We start from the raw sequence: 23,497 nt of genomic DNA on the forward strand, positions 1-23,497 counted from the left end.
TCCCATCTATAAAACTGGGATAATGTTGCACACGTCCCACAGGGTCATTGTGAAAATCCAATGAGTTAATTCATTCATTATACGTAGCACAATGACTGGCGCATACAAGAGCCCAATACATGTAAGGATTTATTATCATTATTACCCAAAAGAGAGTATCAGCTAGGATTCACTCTGTGCCTCTTTCATTAAACCAAGTGGGGCTCTTGCCTCTGACTGAGGACAATGACTTTGTGTCCAAATGACAGCGCTTTAACATCCCTCAGCCAGGTTCATGGTGTGGGCATGGGGTATTGTTATAGCTATGACTTCCACCTTCTTTGCAGTGGGAGTTGTTTTGTACAATCTATGTACGATGCAATTCATTTATCATTACTGTGCAGTGATGAGTCAGTCTTTCTTTGAATCCTTTTATTGAGAGGATACTCACTCCCTCATGAAAATCAGCCTATTGCATTTTGAACACCTCTTATAATCAGGAAGTGTCCTTTCTCTGTTCCTTTTCCCTCTACCCTCCCAGCCCTTCCTTCTTCTCCTCCTCCTTCCTCCTTTCTTTTTCCCTTCCTTCTTCTCCTCTCTCTCCTCTCTCCACCCCTCCCAGGCTCTTGCCAGTTCAGAGAACCTGAGGTCCTGCTTTTTCCCTGAGGGCACTGTCCAGTGGCTGCCCAGTCAGGAGAGCGTAGGAGGTCTTTAGTGCAGTTACTTGGCCGGCTGATGGGAACTCAGCTCCCAGTGGTCCTAACAACCCTCTAGGCTTTGCAGAATCTTTCAGAAGCAAAACCTTTTTCCTGGGCCTTATGGCTTGGCCTTGTGGTCCATTAATGTCATCCATCGGTTCACTTGATTTCCATTATTAACCCCATCTTGAACCACATGAAACATGCAATGGGTGGATCTGGTGTCTGGAGCCCTAGCTGGGCCGATATGCGAGCCAAGGAGAGGGCTGGGGCGCTAGGGGAGCCCAAGCACGCAGGCAGCCTTCTCCGGTTGAGATCCTCCGCCCGGGGCAGCAGGGCTACGGCTCGTGCCTGGCCGCGAGCAGCCTGGGGCGGCGCTGCAGCTTTAAGAGAGGGGCGGGGCCCGGGCGCTGGCTGGGCAGGGCCAGCCCACAAGGCTCCTTTTCCTTTTTGATCCATTCAAAAATTACTCATTGCAAATTCCCGGACCGCTCGGAGCGGAGAAGGGGGGGGCGGAGGAGAGGGTACTGCGGGCGCGGCGCCGGGGCTCCCGGGAGCCGGAGCGGCTGCCGGCCGGTCCCGCAGAAGCAGCTGGCTGCGCTCCGGCTCCGGTGGCCTCACCAGGAAGCGTCAGAGTCTCGACACGGGGAAGCTCGGAGCGCCGCCTCCGCCGCCGCCTCCCGCCCGGCGCCCGGTCCCCGAGCCCCCTCCCCGGCCCCGGCCGGACTCCCGCCTCCTCCCCGGACGATCCGGCTCGGGCGCCCGCCCCGGCGATGGCTGGCCGCTGAGCCATGGCTCAGTACGGCCACCCCAGCCCGCTCGGCATGGCTGCGAGAGAGGAGCTGTACAGCAAAGTCACCCCCCGGAGGAACCGCCAGCAGCGCCCCGGCACCATCAAGCATGGATCGGCGCTGGACGTGCTCCTCTCCATGGGCTTCCCCAGAGCCCGCGCGTAAGTGGCCGCGCCCGCAGCCCCGCGCGCCCCCTCCCGCCCCGCGCGGCCGGCCCTCGGCTTCGCTCCGGCTCGCCTCCCCGCGCCTGCCGCCCGGGCGGCGCGCTCCGCGCTGCCCACGACCTGTTGGGGGCGGCAGGGGCTCGCAGGCAGCCCGGGACTCGCGTCGCGGCGGGTGTGCAGAGAAGACGCGTCGCGGGGCGCCGGGCCGGGGGCTCGCCTTGGGATGCCTGAAGCCGGGGGCGAGGGCACCGGATTGGGGAGCCGGGTCGCGCTCCGGCGGGTGGAGCTAAGCTGTTCTCTCGCGCGCTCCCCCAGGTCTCCGGCGCCGAGCCCCTGGGGAGGCGGCGCCCCACGGAGGACTCTGGCACCCTCTCCATCCCGAGCGCTGGGCTGGCCTGGGATCCCCTGGTAGCTGGGAAGCGGCTAGGGACTGCGGGGCAGGGAGGCCGGAGCCCCTGTTGCAGCAGCCGCTTCCAGCTCCGGATGTCTGTCTCTGGTGCGGTCTCTGGAGTAGGAGGAGCGGGAGCGTGGGTGTTGCTGCGTGTTCGCTGATAGGGAGATGCAATGGGAAGGAGAAGCGATCCCTCCAGGGGACCTGGGTTCTCGTCAGTGGTGACGGCAGCGCAGAAATCTGTGGGTGCCTGCGAGTAAGGAGGGGGAGCCGTCCTCCTTCTTCCTTCTTCCTTCCTCTTGGAGAGTGGGATAGGGAAGGGCAGAGAGAGCGCAGGTGGCATCCCTGCAGCCTGCTGGGGAGAGGCCTGGTTGCCAGCACAGGGCAGCAGCAGCAGGAGTCGTCTTAAGCCAGTCAACTCAAGTCCGAGCGGCTGGAGCCCTGCCCAAGAGGAAGCCAAGGCCCGCGGCCAGGCTCTGCTCCCTAACGTGAATCCCTGGCGTGCAGATTTCTTAGGCCTGGGAGCCTGTGAGGGCTCAGCCTTTTTACACCTTCCAATTACATCACCTGAATGGGAGAGTTGGGCAAACTTTATCAGGAAGGGCCAAGTAAATGAAAGTCAGTCCTTTTTTTTTTCTCCCCCTTTCTTCAAGTGATAGCTTTAGGTCTCCCTTCTCCTGCCCCTGGGCAAACCTTGTTTATTCTTTACTAACTTGGTTGTAACCTCTTAATCAAAGCAGACCCCTGAATTTATCATTACCCAGCCTGTGGGACAGATCCACGTGGCTTTGGAAGGTTGCAAAATGGACTGAGGGTTTGTGCCCTACACTGACTTGCAAACACTAGGGTGCAGGTTCCTGATGCCAGAATTACTGGGAGAAGAAGTTGTGAGCTCAGTGGGGGTGTGCCAGGTGTGAATGCTGCAAGTTAGGTCCTTTGTGTGGATGATCAATGTACATCCCTCACCTTAAAAACTGGAGGTAGGAGCCAGGAAGTCAGCTGGGAAATGATGCAGAATTAGCATAGTCCCAGGCAACTGCCTTTTCTGAAATGAGGCCAACATGAAAGACCTAAATTGCTTAATTAAGGGAAGAGATACTTAACTGAACTCCTCAGACTATCATATTTGCTATTCACCGGCTTTAAGGGGACATCTTTTTTTCCTGCACTAAGTCCAGGGCGCCTTGCTATTTCCTGACAGATTAGTATGATAGTCTAATTTGGGCTTGCTCGACCCCTGAGATCCCATAGTAGCTAGCAGGTATTGAGTACTTACTATATAGTGTTCTTTTTTTTTCTTAACTGATAGTCGGAACATAAACTATGTACTGTTCTACACACTTTATTACCCATTTTATCCTCCCAATAACTCATTGAAGAAGGTACTATAGGCCCATTTTATAAATTGGAAAACTGAGGTTTAGAAAGGTTATATAACTGGCTTAAGGTTATGACAGTAAGCAGTGAAGTTGGGATTCAAACACAGGCATTATGTCTGTACAACCCAGGCCCCACATCATCTAGGGCCAGGATGTAAATGATTTAATGTGGCTAAAATATGCTTAGAACAGTTTTTGGCACATACTGGGCGATCATTAAGTGTTAGCTACTGTATTACTTTTTTATGGCTGCTGTAACAAATGACCACAAACTGGATGGCTTAAAACAACAAATGTATTCTTATAATTCTAGAGACCGGAAGTCTAAAATCAGTATGGGCTGAAATCAAGGTGTTCACAGGGCGGTGCTCACTCCTGCAGGCTGTAGCGGGAAATCCATTCCATGCCTCTTCCAGCTTCTGGAGGGGACTGGTATTTTTTGGCTTGTGACTGCATCCATTTCATTCTCTGCCTTCATGGTCATGTTGCTTTTTCCTCTCTCTGTGTCAAATGTCCATCTGCATGACTTTTATAAGGCTACATATGATTGTAACTAGGGTCCACTGGAGAATCCAGCATAATCTCCCCATCTCAAGATCCCTAATTTAATATTATCTGCAAAATCTTTTTTTTTCTTTTTAACCAGATAAGGTAGTGTTCATGGGTTCTAGGGATTAGGACACAGATAGCCTTTGGGGACTCATTATTTAGCCTATCACAGCTACTATTATTATTATTACTAGAGCTGCCACTTTTTTTTTTTTTTTTGAAACTTTTTTTTTTTTTTTTGTTGGCCAGGCTCAAACTCCTGGGCTCAAGCAATCCTTCTGCCTCAGCCTCCGGAGTAGCTGGGACTACAGGCATGCGCCACCATGCCCAGCTAATTTTTTCTATATATTTTTAGTTGGCCAATTAATTTCTTTCTATTTTTTAGTAGAGACGGGGTCTCACTCTTGCTCAGGTTGGTTTTGAACTCCTGACCTTGAGTAATCCGCCCACCTTGGCACTCCCAGAGTGCTAGGATTACAGGCGTGAGCCACTGTGCCCGGGCCCTAGAGCTGCCACTTTTTACCAAAGAAGTAACAGAACAGAGAGGAGGCCTGGAGGGAGGGAGTTTGGGCGTGTTGCTCTATCTTTCTTAAACTCTCTGCCTGGAAGGGGGCCGAGCCCTTGAAGTTTGCCTGATCTAGTTGGACTCCCTGCTCTCATCCGATTCCCTCCTCTACCTTAACTCAGACAGGCTGCCGCGGTTGGCCTTCCCCTTAATAACCTAACAGGCCGATTGGAAGAAGGGGCCATCAGGGATTTTAGAGAGCAGGCTTTTACCTTCGATTTGGAGAGTTGAGAATAAAGACAGCAGGGCATCAGGTTCAGTTTATGAGAAACCTCTTTCTTCAGCCTTAAGCCTAGAGGGTGGAGCATGATGAAAGTCCAGAGCAGGAAAGAGCAGTCATGGTCTCCTGGGTTCAGGAAGACTTGGATGTGGTGCCTCAAGAGGGGATGACACAGTTGTCTCAAACCTGGCCCTTTCGAGAGTGGCAGCATTTAGGGCTGTCAGCTCTGATTTCCCCTACCGGTATAACTGGGCCTGTGTTACTTGGCACCAAGAAGGGACACTTCACCTGGGCTCTGGGTGGGCCAGCAGAGTGGGCTGAGGCCAGCAAGGCCGGGTCCCATTGCAGCCCATGCTGTGCTGTGCTCCGGTCTCAGAAGTCACGTCAACCCACAGGGCCTTGCTGGCGTCCTCTTAGGAGAACATGATTAATAAGTGCATATGCTTGTTAAGTGCTTGACAGAGCTAAGAGGACCAGAGGCGGCAGGGCTGGCTCAGGAAGGGTGCCCTCAGGGTGTGTTCTGTCTAGCTCCTTACTCCCCCTGAACTAGGCTAGATTTTTTTCCATCCCACCATATGAACTTAGTTCCAACTTAGACACTGGTATAGAAGAATCTGCCACATGGGAAGGGTGGAGACGGTGATTTCAAGTGTGTGTGTGTGTGTGTGTGTGTACACATGCAAGTACAAGGGTAAGGTGTTAGGGAGGCATCAGGAAGGAAACTTTCAAGGGGCCAAAATGGCCTATCCCTTCCTTTTTCTTTCTATGTCCACTTACACTTCTCTGTTCTAAAAGTTCTAAAATTAAAGGTCTAGCTTCCTCTAGGCAAGTGAAGCTGGTCAGAGGGAAAAGGAAGAGTGTGTGTCAGGCAAAGGCCTGAGGAAGAAGAGGCCTCAGAGGCCAGGACGGAGGCTGAGTCTAACACTGGGGAAGGCAGGCCAGGACTCTGATAAGAGCTGCCACTTTGCACAACCCGACCTGATGTCAGAGCACTAACGTCCCCCAGCTGAACTCTGCCGTCTCTGGGGAGATGAGAGAGGCTCTGGTTGCTTCTGTAGCTCGGGGCCAACTCTGGGACTTGGAGCAAGCCGCTGAATAATTGAATTTGAGGAGTCCTTGCTGATAGAACTCTTATCTTTTTTTTTTTATTTTTTAATTTTGAGGCCACCCATGGCTTGAACTTTCTTTGTCTACAGCAAATGGCATTCAAATGTTTACCAGCAATGGAGAGAAAATCATCCTGGGAAGGAGACTGCGGCAGGGGTCAGAGGTCCTGAGCTCTGGTCCAGCTTCTGACTAACATATGAAGAAGCTTCGAGGTCTTTCGTTTAACCCCTTTCCCTCAATATCCTGATCAGCGTCTGTACATGGCAGTCTCTGTCATGTGCCATGGGCTTTGCGAAGACAAAATGAGATAATGGACAGGAAAGGACTTGGGAAAGTGAAGAACAGAATCTGGACGCAAGATGGTATTATGGCACTATTGTGTTGGATTGGAAGGACAGAGAGAAGGGGAGATGGGGGTTGAGGTGTCTGGCGAGGAATTACACGTCCTAATGGCTTGTCCTTTGTTTCTACTGAGAATATGTGAACAACACCTAGTTAAAGATCAGGGTAGCGGCAGAAGGAAAGAGCTGGAATGAGCGCCTTCGACTTGGCGTGGACAGTCAGCTGTGTTAGCTATGCCTCACTGCCCAGAGAGAAAAGCAGCTCAAAGCTGGCTGCACGAGGAGTTCAGAAGCATCGTGTGGAACCTGTGAATTAAAGTATCTGGTTTCTCTGGCTGTCTCTAGCTTACCTGTTGGTTGACATTGGATCTCATGAAAGCACTTGGCCAACCCAGCATCTCTGAAATGTAGCTGACTCCAGGGTTGGGGCTGCAGGGGCCTTGGATAGAAAGAGAAAAAAAAAAATAACAGAGCCTATTTGCAGCTGAAGGGCTCTTATAGACGGGCAGGGCAAGGAAGTCTCCATTCTACCTGCTGTGGCCAGGCGCCTACACAGTACTCGCTTACATCGGTGTTATTGTGCAGTTTAAAATTGCTCTCACATGCATTAAATACCCCACAGCAGTCCTGCGAGGTGAAGCACACGATGTGTGCTCGTTTTAAAGATGAGGACATTTGAGGCTCAGGGGGTTCGGGGACCTGCCCACAGTCACACAGTTGGTGTGGGGGGGCCATGTTGCCATAACAGCCTCAGGCTAAGACTGCAAGTCTAGTGAACTTTCTAGGCTACACAGAGGTCCTGGTCAAAATAAGAAAGTCTTGACATGCTTTATTTTTAGCTTTGCTGAAGTATAAGTTATGTACAGTAAGCTCAACCAATGTAAAGATTGATGCATGTTGACAAACGAGTGTACCTGTGGGATCACTGCTACAAAACACAGCACGTGCATTGCCCCTAAAATTGCCCCTTTACGGTTAGTCATCCCTCTGCCCCTAGCCCTGAGTGACCACCAGTCTGCTTTCCGTCACTATGGATTCGTTTGCATTGTCTGGACTCATGCAATGCATGCTCTTGTACCTGGCCTCTTCCTTCACCGTAACACTTCTGAGACTCATCCTGCACGCGTCAGTACTTTGTCTCTTTTTATTGCTGAGTAGACCTTGAGGTATTTGGATAGTAGGGTAATTCTAACCCCTTACACACAGCTTCTATGAAAGTTCCCCCACATGCCCTGGTTTCTAATAATACTTTAGACTTTTAGACCACATCAGAGCTTACAAAGCAGATTCATGTAATAATCCCTCTCAGGTCTCAGACACTGATGATGTGATGAGGAAACTGAGATCCAGAAGATTAAGTGGTGCAGAAATTGAAGGGCATCCTGCCTTATGGCTCTATCCTGTGGTTTTTGTCACTACCCGGCTCCCTGCCTTCTGCCACCTCAATCTCCAGCTGCCATTCAGGGAGAGGACAGTAATTCTCAGAAGTAAAGGCTTTGCTTTTCAGAGAGACAGCAAACCTGGGGAGGTGTGTCTCTCACCAGCTTTGCAAAGTGCAGCTGGTGACGGCGCGGCGGTGCTGCCAGTACCTCCCCCGTCCCACAGGCATCGGTGTGTGTTAAGGTGGTGTCCCTCTCCTTGGCATCCAGACACTGAAGAGCCCCCGTTGTTATCCGCCCTGTCCCTCCTGCCCTGATAGACAGAAGTCTGAATTTGTGGCAGGTGTGCAGATGGCTTGGGTTTGAATCCCAGCTCTGCCCCTTACCAACTCAGTCACCTTGGCTTAGCTGAACACGCTGCACCTCAGTTTTCCTGTCTGTAAAATGTGGACGATGACAGTCCTTACCCTGAAGAACCATTGTGAGGTCCAGCAAACAGCTGGAGAGTGCCTGGCCCTCGGCAGACCTTCAGTAGTAATTAGGTAGGTACGACTGCCACTCAAGTGACGATGTTATTCCCCACAGCCCCGATGACGTCTGGTTCCTTGGTTGCCCTCCACTTTTACGTTTCCCGCTCCTCGCTGAGCTGCGGGCACAAAGTAGTGAGGGGGTTAGAGCCGTGCCGGCTGGCACGTTCTCTCTCGACACCGCATTCTGTTCCTGTGCACTCTCATTCGCTAGAGTGCCCGCAGGGTGCCAGGGCTGGGTGGAAGCAGCCCCAGAGCAGAACCGGTGCCGCCCAGGCTGCTGACTGTAATAAATGGCTGGGGCTGGAGCTGTGAAGGGCTGCCATATGGTTGTCTTCTGATTACTCTCAAATGGAATCAGACTGGAGCCCTGGCGTGGGGGGGTTGGCGGAGGAGAGAAAGAGGAGGGGAGAGAGAGAGAGAGAGAGAGAGAGAAAAGTGCTCAAGAACAGATCCTCTCTGCTCTGCACTGTGACAGGCACAGCCCCAAGCAGGATGCAGTCAGTGCTGAGAGAGTGAGATGCCTGCGGTCCTCATCGGACTGAACACTCTGGTACTTGCCCAAAGGCTTATGGGAGAATCTCTGGCTTTTCTCTTTTCCCTAGAGGATGGGTGGAGTCCCGGGCCCTTGCCGGCAACTCAGAGTGTGGGATAGGTGATCCCTTTCTTGTTGCATCTTGCTCACATCCCCAGTGTCCTGATGTCTTTGCAGTCATGCTCTTTGCCACCTCCTACTTATGAGGATGAGGTCTATGGTGAAGTGTCCTAGATGAACATTCAGAAACTGAGCTCTTCCTGGGTGCACGGCATCCTACTGCTTTCTGTGCAGTCCTCAGGAAGAAAAGGCAAACGTCAAGTTTTACCACCTGGCTCTCTGAAGCCAGCCGCCCTCCCAAGCTGGCTGCAGATCCTTGACAGGGACCCTCCAAGAAGTACATCTGCCTTTTCTAGCCTCGGGAGGACGAAGGCTGACAGATATTCTAAAGGCTCTGGATTCTGTTCCCAGCCTGCAGGTAGCTGGTGGTAACACACCATGAGAGCAAACTAGGTCTGTCTTTCTTTCAGACCCTGGCTTTGTGCTCTCCCTGTACTCTCACCTATTGGCTGCTTGGGCCCACATACATCCTTTTCCTTCCCAGGCCTCAGTGGTCTCAACTGTAAAAAGGGGTTGAAGTCAAGCACCTCTAAGGTCCCTTTGCAATTCTGGTGACTTCAGGGTGACATGGACAAGCGTTTTTGAACAGCACAAGGATGCTTTCACTGCTTCGTGTGTGCTTCTCTGTTCCAGAGCATTCGGCTTTTCTGTTTTTGTTTTTGTTTGCTTTTTCGCAGTGCTTTATTGCCAAATTCTTCTTCTCTCCCTTTAAAGAAAACTCTTTGGGACCGTTGGTATTCTAGAGAGTAAATAAACAGAAAGAAAGAAAGATATGAGGCAATTACAGCGGTGGGGAGTCATTTAACTAGTAGGCATTAGTATAATTTTCAAATTGGTACATAATGTGCTTTCTTGCAAAATGTAACCAAAGTGCTAGTTAAATAAGAGAGGAGGTTAGTGCCCTGAGCCTAGCACCTGGGGCAAATAAATGGCTCATGGGCACCTTTTTCATTAAAGGGACATCTGCCCTTCTGCAGAGTCACCAGCTGTTGGTGTAACACTTCCCGTTGTGCTGTTCCCTGGCCCCTGTGGAAGCATAAACATTCCCGCACATAAAGCGACCGTGGTGGCGCGCTCCGCCCGGGCCAGGGCTGTTCCCACGCAGAGCGGGAAGCTGAACGGCGCACGCCGTGGCGGCTCACAGCAGCCTGGAAAATGCCAAGGGGGAGCCAACAGCACAGATGGCCAGAGGCAGCCGAGTGTTTCCAATTTCTTGCAGGTTTTGTTGGATGAACCTTCTCCGTGAGTCAGGTAGCAGGATTGTTTAGAATCCTAGTTCTGTGTAGACCGTGCCCCCTTCAAAAATATTTACCGAGAGCACGCGTTGTCTAAATGTTTATTCTTTTAGCTTGGGCAGGAAGCACTTAGAGGGTAGGAAAGAAATCTGCCTCAGTGGCTGCGTTTGTGTACGGTCAGTTTAAACACACACAAACACGTGCACAGGGTTGCCGGGGTTCTCAGCCAGTGGCATCTGCACTGTCCTTTCTGAATCCACCTCTCCTTAAACTGCATGCCCGCCCTCCCTCCTCCTGGCTTTGCCTGTCGCACTTTGCCTGTTCTGGAGATCTCGTTCAGCCATGGCACGTGTGGCCCTCCCTCCCTTCTTCTCTTCTTCTCCTTTCTCTTCTCGTCTCCTCTCCCTGAAGCCTTACGAAGCTTCACCCTGTGAAGCAGGCGAAGCGCAGATCATTTCCAAATGACCTGGGAAGAGGCAAAGCGATCTTTCTAGAGCCTCGACCACTTTCTCCACGACGGCTTCCCTGTGTAATGCCATTCTTTTTTTTTTTTGTTTTTTCTTATGTACTGTGTAGACACTTCAGCATGCGTTTATGGGCAACCATTATATCCTATCATAATAGGAGTTGGGAGTACAGAAATAATTAGATATAATCTCCACCCTCGGGGAACCGGCAATCTAGTGTGGAAGATGGAAAATTATGCTAATGTGTGGTAAGTGCGGTGCGAGAGACAGGAGAGGTATCTGCGAGAGAGGAGGAGGTGACACAGCCAAACTGGGAGCGCTGGATTAAATTTGAAGCACAAATAAGACGAGAGAACCATGCTCTGCTTCAGTTTGGGAGGAGGGATTTGGAAAGGCTGGTAGACAGTTCAGATGATTTCATATTACGCCCAAGTGCAACATCCTGCTTGGAAAAAACCTTCAGAGAGAGGTACACTCTCAGAATTAATAGCTGGAATTGCTAGTGGAGCTTGTCTAGTCCGATACCCTCTTTGTGCATGACCTTGTCAAGATGCGACAGCTAGTCTGTGATAGAACCAGGGCTCAGGCTTGCTGACCCGAGTCTAGATCACAGTTTCTTTTCTTTTCTTTCTTTTTTTTTTTTGAGACAGAGTCTCACTCTGTTGCCTGGGCTAGAATCAATGCCGTGGCATCAGCCTAGCTCACAGCAACCTCAAACTCCTGGGCTCAAGCGATCCTCCTGCCTCAGCCTCCCGAGTAGCTGGGACTACAGGCATGCACCACCACGCCCAGCTAATTTTTTTTCTATTTTTAGTTGTTTGGCTAATTTCTTTCTATTTATAGCAGAGATGGGATCTCGCTCTTGCTCAGGCTGGTCTCGAACTCCTGAGCTCAAGCGATCCTCCCGCCTCGGCCTCCCGATCACAGTTTCTTTTTCCCACATCAGGCTCCTTCCCTGAATCCAGGCTCTAAGAAACAGCTTCTGATTGACTCTGTTTTCTTGGAGGAATGGGCTGATCTGTTAGTCTGTACTAGCCCTTTTGTATTGTTTTTCTCATCTTCTCCTTTCACTCCTCTCCTATGGTGGCCAGCTGTTTGCATCTCAGCCGATAGATGATGAAGCCAACCTGTCGATAGGCCACCTCTGAGGAGGAGGGTGGGATGGTTGGGTGAGGAAGGCCACTCACACCAGGGGGATCCATGGTTGTCTCAGTCTCCACCCATGCAGGCAAGAACAAGTTATATATTCTGCTACGGCAGAAAGAACGTTGGCTTTAGAGACAAAAGACTGGGTTCAAGTTGGAGATCTGTCACTTTCTGAGGATGTGGTTTTGAGCAGTTATTTCTACAGGTTGGATGAAATTAAAATGAGGCAATGGATATAAAAGTAATGAAAACCGCAAGAAGTCATGCACATGCAAAGCGATACTATTATTTGTTAGCAACCGTTGGGTCCTGGTACTTTGAGGCTCTCCCAGAACGTCCGTGAACTGCTGGTTTTGTGCAGTGTTTGGCGGGCTGTTCTAGTCTTCCTCCCTCGCCAAGCTCTGCTGTTTCAGAGAGGCTGATTCCGTCAGGGTGAGGGACACGAGGAGCCACTCGAGAAGCCACTTCCACCCAAGTGAACACTTCCTTCTGGAAGCTTAAATTGATACTTCATCTCTTTTGGGAAGTAGGGACATGAGTCATAATGAGTTAGCAAGTGGCTTTTGTGAAATACAAGAGGTTTTGTAAAATACAGCAAATATAGCCAAAGACATGTGTAGTAGTTTCCTACTGCTGCTATAAAAAAATGACTACAAACGCAGGGGCTGACAACCTCTTGGTTTGGAGGTCCGAAGTCCGAAATGGTTATTACAGGCCAAGGTCAAAGTCAATAGAGCTGTGTTCTTTCTGGAGGCCCCTTGACTTTTCTTCTAGAGTCTGCCTGCATCCCTTGGCTAGCAGCCCTCTCCTCTGTCTTCAGAGGTCATCGGTCCAACCTCTGCTTCTATTGTCACAGCTCCTCTGTCTCTGACTCTCCTGCCTCACTCTTGGCCCTGTGAGGATGCGTATGATTGCATCTCTCCAGCTCAGGATCCATAGCTGAATCACATCTGCAAAGTCCTTTTCCCCATGTGTGAAGTCACAAATTCACAGGTTCTGGGGATTAGGATGTGGTCGGCTTTGAGGGGGGGCTATCTTCTGTCAACCACAGCATTGTGTGTGTGAGCACTTGGTCTGCCTGTCTCCTTAGTTCATGAGATTTCACGCAGAAGACAGGTCTAGTAGTTGCTAACTCCTCATTTGTTGTCTCATCACCCTTACCTTTCCCGACTAAGTGCTCACAGCTAAACTTCACTGAGTGCCTACTATGTGCCAGACAATATTTTAAACACTTTACTTGTGTATTATTTTGTTTATTCCTCATAACAACTCTATGAGATAGGAACTATTATTGTCCCCATTTTGCAGATGAGAAAACTGATGTGCGGAGATTTTTAACTTGCCCAACATCCCCCAGCTCGTAAATGGTAGAGCCAGGGTGCGAACCCCAGGCAGTCTGACTCCAGAGTCAGCGTTCTTAGCCAGCACCCACAGTCTTGATATCCAGTTGGTGTTTAGGAAAGTTTGATGAACAGCAGAAGGAAGGAAACTTGAGGTCCAAATAAACGATGTGAGGTTCCTAGATTACACAGCACTGGGTCAAGAGAGCAACCTGACTTGCCATGGGTTGGTCTGTTAGTGGGCCCCAGCTAACTGCAATGTGGTTAGCTGTCTGGTGATGTGATCTGGAGTTGCGATGATGTTATCACCCACTTTGGAAGCTTGTGTGTGCGTGTTTCTGTATTTGAGTGTGTATGTGTGTATATACCCTTCCCATCTCAGCTCCCAGCTGTGAGAAGGTGGGCTCAGGGTTGTACTTAGGAGCCACAGAACACCAAGTCCCTGCCAACCATCTATTCCAGCCACCTGCTGCTGCAAACAGAACCTCCATGGTAGAACTAGGAAGCATATTCCTGTTCCTGTGGCCTCGAGGAGGGGCTGGTTGGGCAGGATGCAAGTGGTTTGCCTGATACTTGAGTTTGTGGTGAAACTGACAAATGTTCAAATTCCAACTCCACTTCGGCCAAGTTACTAAGCCCCACTGAGCCCCAGTTTTCTCATGTGTTGAACGATGATAATGATATCTGCCTCAAGGAATTGTCATGATGATTAGGTGAGATGATGGGTGTAAAGGTGGTCAGCGCAGAGCCTGACCCTCAAGTGCACAATCCATGATGCTGGCTAAGGTCACTATCTTTAGGATCCCAGTGTTGAGTAGGGTGCAGAAGGGGACTTGAGGTATAAGTTCATTAGCCATTCTAAGGCTTTGGCAAGCGTGTGTTTCTAAGTTCCCTCCCCAACCTCTTCAAGACTTGGGGCCTGGGGATAATTTAAATAGTGTTGGCCGAGCGAGGTGGCTCACGGCTGTAATCCTAGCACTCTGGGAGGCCGAGGCTGGTGGATCGCTCAACTTCAGGAGTTCAAAATCAGCCTGACCAAGAGTGAGACCCTGTCTGTACTATAAATAGAAAGAAATTAATTGGTCAACTAAAAAATATATATGGAAAAAATTAGCTGGGCATGGTGGTGCATGCCTCTAGTCCCAACTACTCAGGAGGCTGAGGCAGGAGGATTGCTTGAGCCCAGGAGTCTGAGGTTGCTGTGATCTAGGCTGATGCCACGACACTCTAGCCTGGGCAACACAGTGAGACTCTGTCTCAAAAAAAAAAATTTTAAATAGTGTTCAGTTGGTCTGCTGAGCCCTCTGGGGAGAGGGCAGGGAGGTGACTTAGGAGCGTGGACTGGCTCTCTCCCTCAATGCACAATGGGAACCACACCACTCCTGCCTCTGCCTGGCCTCCCTTGCAAGCGCACAGAGCTACTGTCCTCCTTGTCAAGAAGAATCCGTGACACAGCAGCAGTGCCGTGCTGATGGGAGTCAGCTCCGAGGTAGGTCTTGAAAATCAGCTGATCAATCAAGACGAGCCGCGAGGGGACCTCGGGCCTGCAGCAGCCTTTCTGCATGAGGATGGAGGAGAATGCCTGAAGTTCTTATCTTCCTCCAAATGTAAGATCACAGGCTCGCAAAAGGAAGGCGAAACAGACAGCCGGGCCCCCTTGCTGTCTGGCTGCCCAGGCGCCACTGCCCTCCCAGTATCACCTCATCCGTCGGGCCCCTGCAGGGCGGCGGCGTGTAGGGCTGTCCTGCCGAGGAAGGGGAGCTGGACGCCAGGAAAACCGCCTCGGCGAGGTGGCCTGAGCCTTCCGAGTGTGTCTGCGCTTAGGGGCCTTGTGTAAACAGAGGAGGCTGCTGTCTGCTGGGCAGCTGGCTCCGAAGCTCGTGGAGGAGGGGATCTTAGCATTCGAAGGGGTGGTTTGGGTCGGGTTTTTGTTCCCACTTTCTATCTTCTGCAGTCTGGGGCCCTCGCCCTGCATTTCTGAGTCGTCCTGGGGAACAGGTGGTGTAGGGCTACAGGTGTTCAGTCTGGGAGACACGAAGTGATAGGGAGGGCGTTGAGGCAGGGCAGAAAGAGGGTCTTATTAATTCAACAGACGTTGACGTGAGCAATGACTTTGTGCGGAGAGAGTCGTCTGGGCTCTGGAAGCAGGAATATGAGTAAGGCCCAGTCCCTGACCGCCGGAGTGCCCTGCCTCTTAGGGAAGACAGACTCGGGCGGATGGCTTTGTGGTATGTAATGTGATATGAGGGACACGGAAGGAGGGTGTCTCTCCTCTAACACCGGAAGGGCTGTCGTGTGAAAAGGGGTTGCTCACGGTATGAACTTTAATGGGTGATTTTAATTGCTGGGGGCGGGATCAGATTTCAGTTCAGGAGAAAAAAAACAACTTTTGGAAGCCAGCGTTCCAGCTATAGACACTCTGCCTCCTCAGGTAGGGTTTCCTCTCGCTGGTCCCGATCAAGAGCAGCAGAGCTTCCTGACCTGCCTCCTCGGAAGGACCCAAGGGTCCTGTGTTGGAGTCAGGGACATATCTGAAGTCCCCAAGGCACACCAGGCGGGACCAGCCTGGGATGTGAGGCCTGCAGCGGGGGACAGGGCATCTGAGGGCGTCCTGTGCGGACCAGCTTCTGGGTAGCTGCTTTCATGGGCGTGATTCCCAGGGGTGGTAAGGAATGGATCGTCCCTACCCAGCGGCTGAAGTGATGAACTGATGGGACTTGAGCATCACCTGTTGGGCAAGCACTCGCCTGTGTATACTATCGGTTGGCTGGCCTCTGGGCACGCCACAGTGAGTTGTGACCAGCTTTTGGGGCAGGACGTGGTGCTCAGGCAGCAGCAAAGGAGATGGCAAGCACGTCCAGTGTAACCAAGCCAGGGCAGAACAGAACCTTAGGAGGAAGAAAAGGAACTGTTAAGCTCGAGAGGACAGGAATGCAGGTGCTTGAGGCTCCTGAGGATGGCTTCGAACTTGGAACAGACAGAAAGCTGGCATTTTTAGCAGTAAGAGGAATAGCCTTTAATTCCCTTTTTTTTTTTTTTTTTGAGGCAGAGTCTCACTCTGTTGCCTGGGCTAGAGTGCCGTGGCGTCAGCCTAGCTCACAGCAACCTCAAACTCTTGGGCTCAAGTGATCCTCCTGCCTCAGCCTCCCAAGTAGCTGGGACTACCGGGACGTGCCACTAAGCCCGGTTAATTTTTTTTCTATTTTTAGTAGAGACAAGGTCTCGCTGTTTCCCAGTCTGATCTCCAACTCCTGACCTCAAGTGATCCTCCTGTCTTGGCCTCCCAGGGTGCTAGGATTACAGGCATGAGCCACCATGCCCAGCCTGCAACACTTTTTGTGCTAAAGGGTTCAAGACTATTTCATTGTCTGGTTCTCTTTGCTCTGGAATTACTTTTACTACAGAGAGAATTTTCTTCTTTAAAAGAGAAAGAAAAATGATGATGAAGAAGGAAGTACTCTCATGTTTCTTCAGTCATTCTCAGCTTGCTGTTGCGTTCCTGCCAAAATATTAGAGTATCGTTTTATTTTATTTATTTATATTTTTTAGAGACAGACTCTCACTCTGTCATCCAGGCTGGAGTGCAGTGGCATGATCATAGCTCACTGCAACCTCCAACTCCTGGGCTCAAGCGATCCTCCTGCCACAGCCTCCTGAGTAGCTGGGACTACAGGCACGTGCCACCATGCCTGGCTAATGTTTATGTTTTTTGCAGAGATGGGGTCATGCTATGTTGCCCAGGCTGGCCTTGACTCCTGGCCTCAACTGATCTTCCCACCTCAGCCTCCCAAATTGCTAGAATTACAGGCGTGAGCCACTACGCCCAGCCAGAGATCATTTTAGAGCTGTGTATCAAGGGTTCAGGATGCCCCTTTTTCCTCCTTCCACTAATTTCTTGTTAATAGGGGTTTTGTTTTTTCCAACACATATTTATTAAGTCTGTACTGTGCTAGGATCAAAAGAAACAAGTATGAATAAAAAGAATGGCTTCTACTGCCTTGGAGCTCCCAGTCTAGTGGGGAAGACAAATAAAAAATTAAATTAAATTAAAATAAAAAAAAATAGAGTGGTGAACAATCAAGTATATAGCATTCTTCTAAATGCCTAGAAACACAGAGATATAAATGATGCTATGGAATCTCACAGGAGCTAGTGAATAACTCCGTTCGGGGGTCCTTAGATCCTCCAAAGAGTTGGGTGTTGTCAAGTGAATTCATTAGGTCCTCAAGGGTTTTGGACGTAAATGCCACTCAAACATCTTTTATGTGCCAGTCACCAGCCTCAGTACCTTCCCAACACTGTCTTTCTTTCTCTTCACGCAAACCTATGCAATTAGTATTGATAAACCCATTTTATAGGTGAGGAAATTGAGGCTCAAAAAGGTTATTCAACGTGCAACATGAACAAATGGCAGAGCTGGGGCCCTAACCCAACTTTTCTAGGCTCCAAAGAACTTTTATTAGACTCATGTTTAGAGTGTCTTGGTTTCTGCTTCGCTGGTTTATTTTCGTTCCTGGATCACAGCTTTAAGCTCACACACGGAGCTCTGTCGCACCCTGACTGGCAAACAAGCGTTGCTGGCAACGCAGTCAGCTGCTGTTTCCTGTGTTTAGAGACCACATTGCAGGAGAGTGTTTTAAGAGCTGTTTTGAGTGTCGATTCTGCTCCTCCGTGAGAAAGTGTGGATGGCGCTTCTGAGAAAAAGGAGGTGGCAGTGGATGCTCAGTGTTCCGTGGCAGTTCCCACTCGGTGGGGGTTTGGGGAGGAATTTGTATGTCTCTGGATGAGATCAGAGTCTTTGTTTTGTTTGGTTTGATACCACGTGGCCTCCTGAAATCAATGGACTGTGAGGTCACAATTCTAGAACTTGCCCCCGCTGCTGGTCTGCCCTGTGACTCTGGGTGAGAGAGTTTACGTCTGCCTTGCCCATCTGTGCCCTTTAGTCCTCCAGAGTTGCAAGGAGCACCTCGGATGAGCCAAGCTCTGCGTGGGTCCATGGGCTCTCGAGATAAGCAGAATGCACCCCAGCCTCCGTGAACCCCTGAGATTAATATAGCCACGTAGATGGCAGATAATCATAAAACCAGGAGGGACATGCTGGAAGGGGGGCCTGTTCCCTTCCAGTTTGCAAAGGGCCGTTTTAGAACTGTGGGATATTTGGAATTTCTTTATTTATTTTTTATTTATTTTTTATTTTATTTTATTTTATTTTTTTGAGACAGAGTCTCGCTTTCTTGACTAGGCTAGAGTGAGTGCCGTGGCGTCAGCCTAGCTCACAGCAACCTCAAACTCCTGAGCTCAAGCGATCCTCCTGCCTCAGCCTCCCGAGTAGCTGAGACTACAGGCACGAGCCACCATGCCCGGCTGATTTTTATATTATATATATTAGTTGGCCAATTAATTTCTTTCTATTTTTATGGTAGAGACGGGGTCTCGCTCAGGCTGGTTTTGAACTCCTGACCTTGAGCAATCCGCCCGCCTCGGCCTCCCAGAGTGCTAGGATTACAGGCGTGAGCCACCGCGCCCGACCTATTTATTTTTTAATATCAGCATATTATGGGGGTACAAATGTTAAGGTTATGTATATTGCCCATGCCCCCCCTCCCCCTGGATTTTTTTTTTTTTTTTTTTTTTTTTTTTGAGACAGAGTGGCTCACTTTGTTGCCTGGGCTAGAGTGAGTGCCATGGCATCAGCCTAGCTCACAGCAACCTCAATCTCCTGGGCTCAAGCGATCCTCCTGCCTCAGCCTCCCGAGTAGCTGGGACTACAGGCATGCGCCACCATGCCCGGCTAATTTTTTGTGTATATATTTTTAGTTGGTCAATTAATTTCTTTCTATTTTTAGTAGAGACGGGGTCTCGGCTCAGGCTGGTTTCGAACTCCTGACCTCGAGCAATCCTCACACCTCGGTCTCCCAGAGTGCTAGGATTACAGGCGTGAGCCACCACGCCTGGCCTGGAATTTCTTAATTAAATAGAGACAGATAGTGAGACCTCACATTTGTGTGGACCAGCTGTGTGTTATTTCACTCTTTCCTGCATCCCGAGGGAAGCAGCGAGTAGGATTTCCATTTTACAAATGAGAAAAGCGAAACAGATACATGAAAGGATTTATCCCACTTGGAAGTGGCTGTGCCAACTTACTGGGAGGCAACTGGCTTCAGAGACTTCAGCCCTTCCACCGCGCCCTCACAGCCCTCTGAAGATCTCACTTTAAAGTTTCAAAATACCGATGTGCCAACAGTCCTCCACTCATTTCTTTCACCCGAGCTCCCTTCTGTGTTTCTGGCTGTTGCTGTCAATCAAGAGGTGATCACAATCTGGTTGCCACTTGCCCCTGTGGTCTCTTCTTCCCCACCTTTGACTGCTCAATTCCTTGCATTTTCAGCACCTCTGGGTCTTGCTCAAGTTTGCCAACGGATCCATACATGCCTTCTTCCTGAGTGCATTTTTCTCTTAGGTGAAATCATATACAGTCAGCCCTTCACATCCATGGCTTTCACATCTATGGATTCAAGCAACTATGGACCAAAAATACGTGGAAAAACACTGCATCTGTATTGAATATGTACAGATGCTTTTTGGTCATTATTCCCTAACCAACATATTAATAGTATAACTATTTCCATAGCATTTACATTGTGTTATGTGGTAGAAGGAGTCTAGAGATGAGGTACAGTACACAGGAGGATGTGCATAGGTTATAGGTAAATAGCACACCATTTTATATCAGGGACTTGAGCGTCTGTGGATTTTGGAATCCGAGGTAGGTCCTGGAACCAATCACCCACAGATACCGAGGGACGACTGTACATCCTTTTCAAATATTTTCTCCTTTGAGAAAATTTCTCAGATTGCATTGCCCATTTCTAATTCCTCTAGCCACTTTTCTCCCTTCCCATCTCAAGGCAGAACGTGTGTATGTGCGCATGTGCTGCCCCAGCACAATGTATGTGGCACGTGCCATGTCCATGCACCATGCCTCTGGTGGAGCATCTGTCATATCACATCATCAAGGTTGGCTTATGTCAGCTTCCCAGACTAGACTGTGGCCCCTCGGAGTGACAGTGTCTTAGTCTTTCTATTTCCTTAGCCTTTTGCATGGTGCCTAGTACATGGTAAGCACTCAGTTCATTCATTCATCCCTGTATTAATATTTTACTAATATTATATTAGTAAATTGCCTTAATTACATAATTAAAATTGCATTATTAATATTATTTGTGTGCCCTGTGCTAGGGAAACAATGGTAAGCAAAACTAGACTTGTCCTTGCCTTCATAAGCTTAATGAAAGCTTGTTGGAGGAATTTGAAACTGATCAGCTTACCTATGAAAGAGGGCTACTGTCTTGGCTTGGGTTGCCACAACAAAAGACCATGGGCTGAGGGGAGCTTACACCACAGACATTTATTTTCTCACAGTTCTGGAGGCTGGAAAGTTCAAGAACAGGGTCCTGCAGGGTTCAGGTTCTGGTTAGGGCTCTTTTCCTGACTCGCAGACAGCCACCATCTCACCTCACTAGGTCCCCAGATGGCAGAGAGAGAGAAAGAGAGAACATTCTCTGGCCTCATTGGTCTCTTAGAAGGGCACTAATCTCATCATGAGGACCCCACCCTCATGACCTCATCTAAACCTAATTATCTTTCAAAGGTTCCATCTCCAAATACCATCTTGTTAGGGTTTGTGCTTCAATATATGAATTTTTTTTTTTTTTTTTAGAGACAGAGTGTCACTTTGTTGCCCAGGCTAGAGTGAGTGCCGTGGCGTCAGCCTAGCTCACAGCAACCTCAAACTCATGGGCTCAAGCAATCCTCCTGCCTCAGGCTCCTGAGTAGCTGGGACTATAGGCATGCGCCACCATGCCTGGCTAATTTTTTCTATATATTTTTAGTTGGCCAATTAATTTCTTTCTATTTATAGTAGAGACGGGGGTCTCGCTCTTGCTCAGGCTGGTTTCGAACTCCTGTCCTTGAGTAATTCGCCCGCCTCGGCCTCTCAGAGTGCTAGGATTATAGGCATGAGCCACCGCGCCCGGCCATCAATATATGAATTTTGAGGGAACACATTTCAAGTCAGTCCATAGCAGCCATCCATGACCTTCTGGGGAGAATACCTATGTGAATTTGTTGGTGGGAATTTGAGGCCAGGTGGGACAGGAAGATGCTATATAGAAAGAGGGTGGCATATTCCGGGGCAGGATATGGCTTCCTCCATACTCGACCCCCTCCTGCCCATCCCCCTCCATCCTAGCCCAGCCCGCTCAACCAGCTGGGTTGGGGGTAGTGGGGACTGTGCTCTCTGCCCCTCCCTCCACTGCTGCCGCACTCAGCCAGATCTGTCTGGCTGCCCCCTGCCCCTCTGGGTCCAAGTGACCAGTGGGGAAATAGAAACCGCCAGAAGTGAGAAGGGAGATGCCTGCAGCCCCTAGGAGTGAAGGTGGTAAAGGCAGGATCTCTTTCCCAGGCCTTCCCGCTAACCAGTTTGCCACACTCTCCTTGGGGGTGCTCCCGTAGGACTCACTGGGGTGAGTGACAGCCCTGCTGGTCCCACTGCCATCAGCTCCTAGGTCCTGCTACTCAGAGGAGGCTGAAAGATGTATTTCCAGGAGCTTCTGACCCTGGGGCTCAGGGAAAGGAATTGCTATTTCCAAACTCTCTAAGAGTTTCATACCCAAGCGGAATCCCCCTCTGTTTGCATTGCTATGGAACTAATTCCCCCATCAGTTAGGACTGAGAGTGTCCATTTCTGAGGCCTGGCCTAGGGCAGGGAAACCACTCACCAGGATTCTGAAAGTGGGGTTTCTAGTCCCAGCTTCTTGCTTGATTTGTTGTGTGACCCTGGGCAATTCATTTGTTCCATTCCAAAAAAACCATATTATACCCTGACGAGGTATCAAGAACTGTGCTCACGGCCGGGCGTGGTGGCTCACGCCTGTAATCCTAGCACTCTGGGAGGCCGAGGCGGGCGGATTGCTCGAGGTCAGGAGTTCGAGACCAGCCTGAGCAAGAGCGAGATCCTGTCTCTACTATAAAGAAATTAATTGCCCAACTAATATATATATAGAAAAAATTATCTGGGCATGGTGGCGCATGCCTGTAGTCCCAGCTACTCGGGAGGCTGAGGCAGGAGGATCGCTTGAGTCCAGGAGTTTGAGGTTGCTGTGAGCTAGGCTGATGCCACGGCACTCACTCTAGCCTGGGCAACAAAGCGAGACTCTGTCTCAAAAAAAAAAAAAAAAAAAGAACTGTGCTCAGTTAGTGGAAATGTAGGAATAAACAAGGCCACCTCTGTGTCATACCCGTGCAGGGACCTCGGTGTCATACCATGTAACTCAGGCTGCGAAGCGGAACATGAGGTACTAGGGAGCTCACTAAAAGCCCCTCAGCCCAGACTTGGGGAATCCAGGAAGGATCCTTTCAAAGGAGGTGCCACTTGAGCTGGGTTGGAAGGACAGGAATTTGGACAATTGGACATGTTGAAGCTAGGGGGTAGGACGAGGAGGGGTGTTCTAGGTAAAGGGGTCAGTGTTTACAGAGGTATCCCAGACGAGAAATCCTGGGACTTCAGGGGAGTGTGTTTGGGGTTATTTTCATGAGATGCATGGTGGCCAGTGACTGGAGGAACTGGCGACAGTCGCATTGTGCTGGGGAATCTGAGTTTATTCTGAAGCCTCTGGAAAGGCACGACAGGGTGCTGGGCAAGTGCATGGTATAACCAGATTTGTCTGAGAGAGCCTAGCCTTACCATTCAAAATGTGGTCCTCAGACTGGCCATTTGGTACCAGGCAAGAGCTTATCAGAAATACAGAATCTTGCCAGATATGTTGGCTCACACCTTTAATCCCAGCACTTTGGGAGGCCGAAGTGAGAGGATTACTAGAGGCCAGGAGTTTAAGACCAGCCTGGGCAACATAGCGAGACCCCATCTCTACAATAAAATAAAATGCAGAATCTCAGGTCCACTCCAAACCTACTAAATTGGAATCTACATTTTAAGAAGAAGCCTCTGTGATTGGTGTATACGTTCAAGTTTAAGATGCCTGGGTACATTGTAAGGGTCTGCAAACTTTGTAAAGAACCACAGAGTAGATATTTTAGGCTTTGTGGGCCACATGGTTTCCGTGGTGACTATTCAATTCTGCCGTTTTGTAGTGCAAAAGCAGACATGGATGATGTGTACACAAAGGAGCATGGGTTTGTTCCAATAAAAGTTTATTTATGGACACTCGCACTGGAATTTCATATAATTTCCATGTGTCACAAATTGTTATTCTTTTGATTTTTTTTTTTAACCATTTAATAATGTAAAAACCATTCTTAGTTTGCAGGTTGTACAAAAAGAGGTGGTAGGCTGGATTTCGCCGGCCGGTAGTTTGCTGGCCCTGATGTATAGGTCCTCAGCTTTCAAATACTCCCTCCTGAGTTACATGATTCAGAGAGGTGTTGTGAACGTCAAATGAGCTGGAAGGACATCCAAACTAAGCCCTTATTTTTTGGGTGAGGACAAAGAGGCCCAGAGTGGGGAAAATGACTCGCTCAAAGTAACACAGCTCGTTCCTGATCA

At 49.7% G+C, this 23,497-nt stretch overlaps 1 protein-coding gene across 2 annotated transcripts in view; it reads left to right on the forward strand.

The window, feature by feature from the left end:
* Positions 1-1,375: 1,375 nt before the first annotated feature.
* The window catches only part of UBASH3B (ubiquitin associated and SH3 domain containing B), a 142,979-nt gene continuing 120,857 nt past the window's right edge, over positions 1,376-23,497 (forward strand). The window contains exon 1 of one of the 2 annotated variants that reach the window (XM_012789887.3): positions 1,376-1,629. In XM_012789887.3, the coding sequence (XP_012645341.2) occupies positions 1,469-1,629 (161 nt within the window). In that variant the 5' untranslated portion in view covers positions 1,376-1,468. The remainder of the gene's footprint in view (positions 1,630-23,497) is intronic. The other variant, XM_012789889.2, reaches the window with a different exon arrangement.

Source organism: Microcebus murinus, chromosome 4 (genome assembly GCF_040939455.1).
Source record: "Microcebus murinus isolate Inina chromosome 4, M.murinus_Inina_mat1.0, whole genome shotgun sequence".
NCBI lineage: Eukaryota > Metazoa > Chordata > Mammalia > Primates > Cheirogaleidae > Microcebus > Microcebus murinus.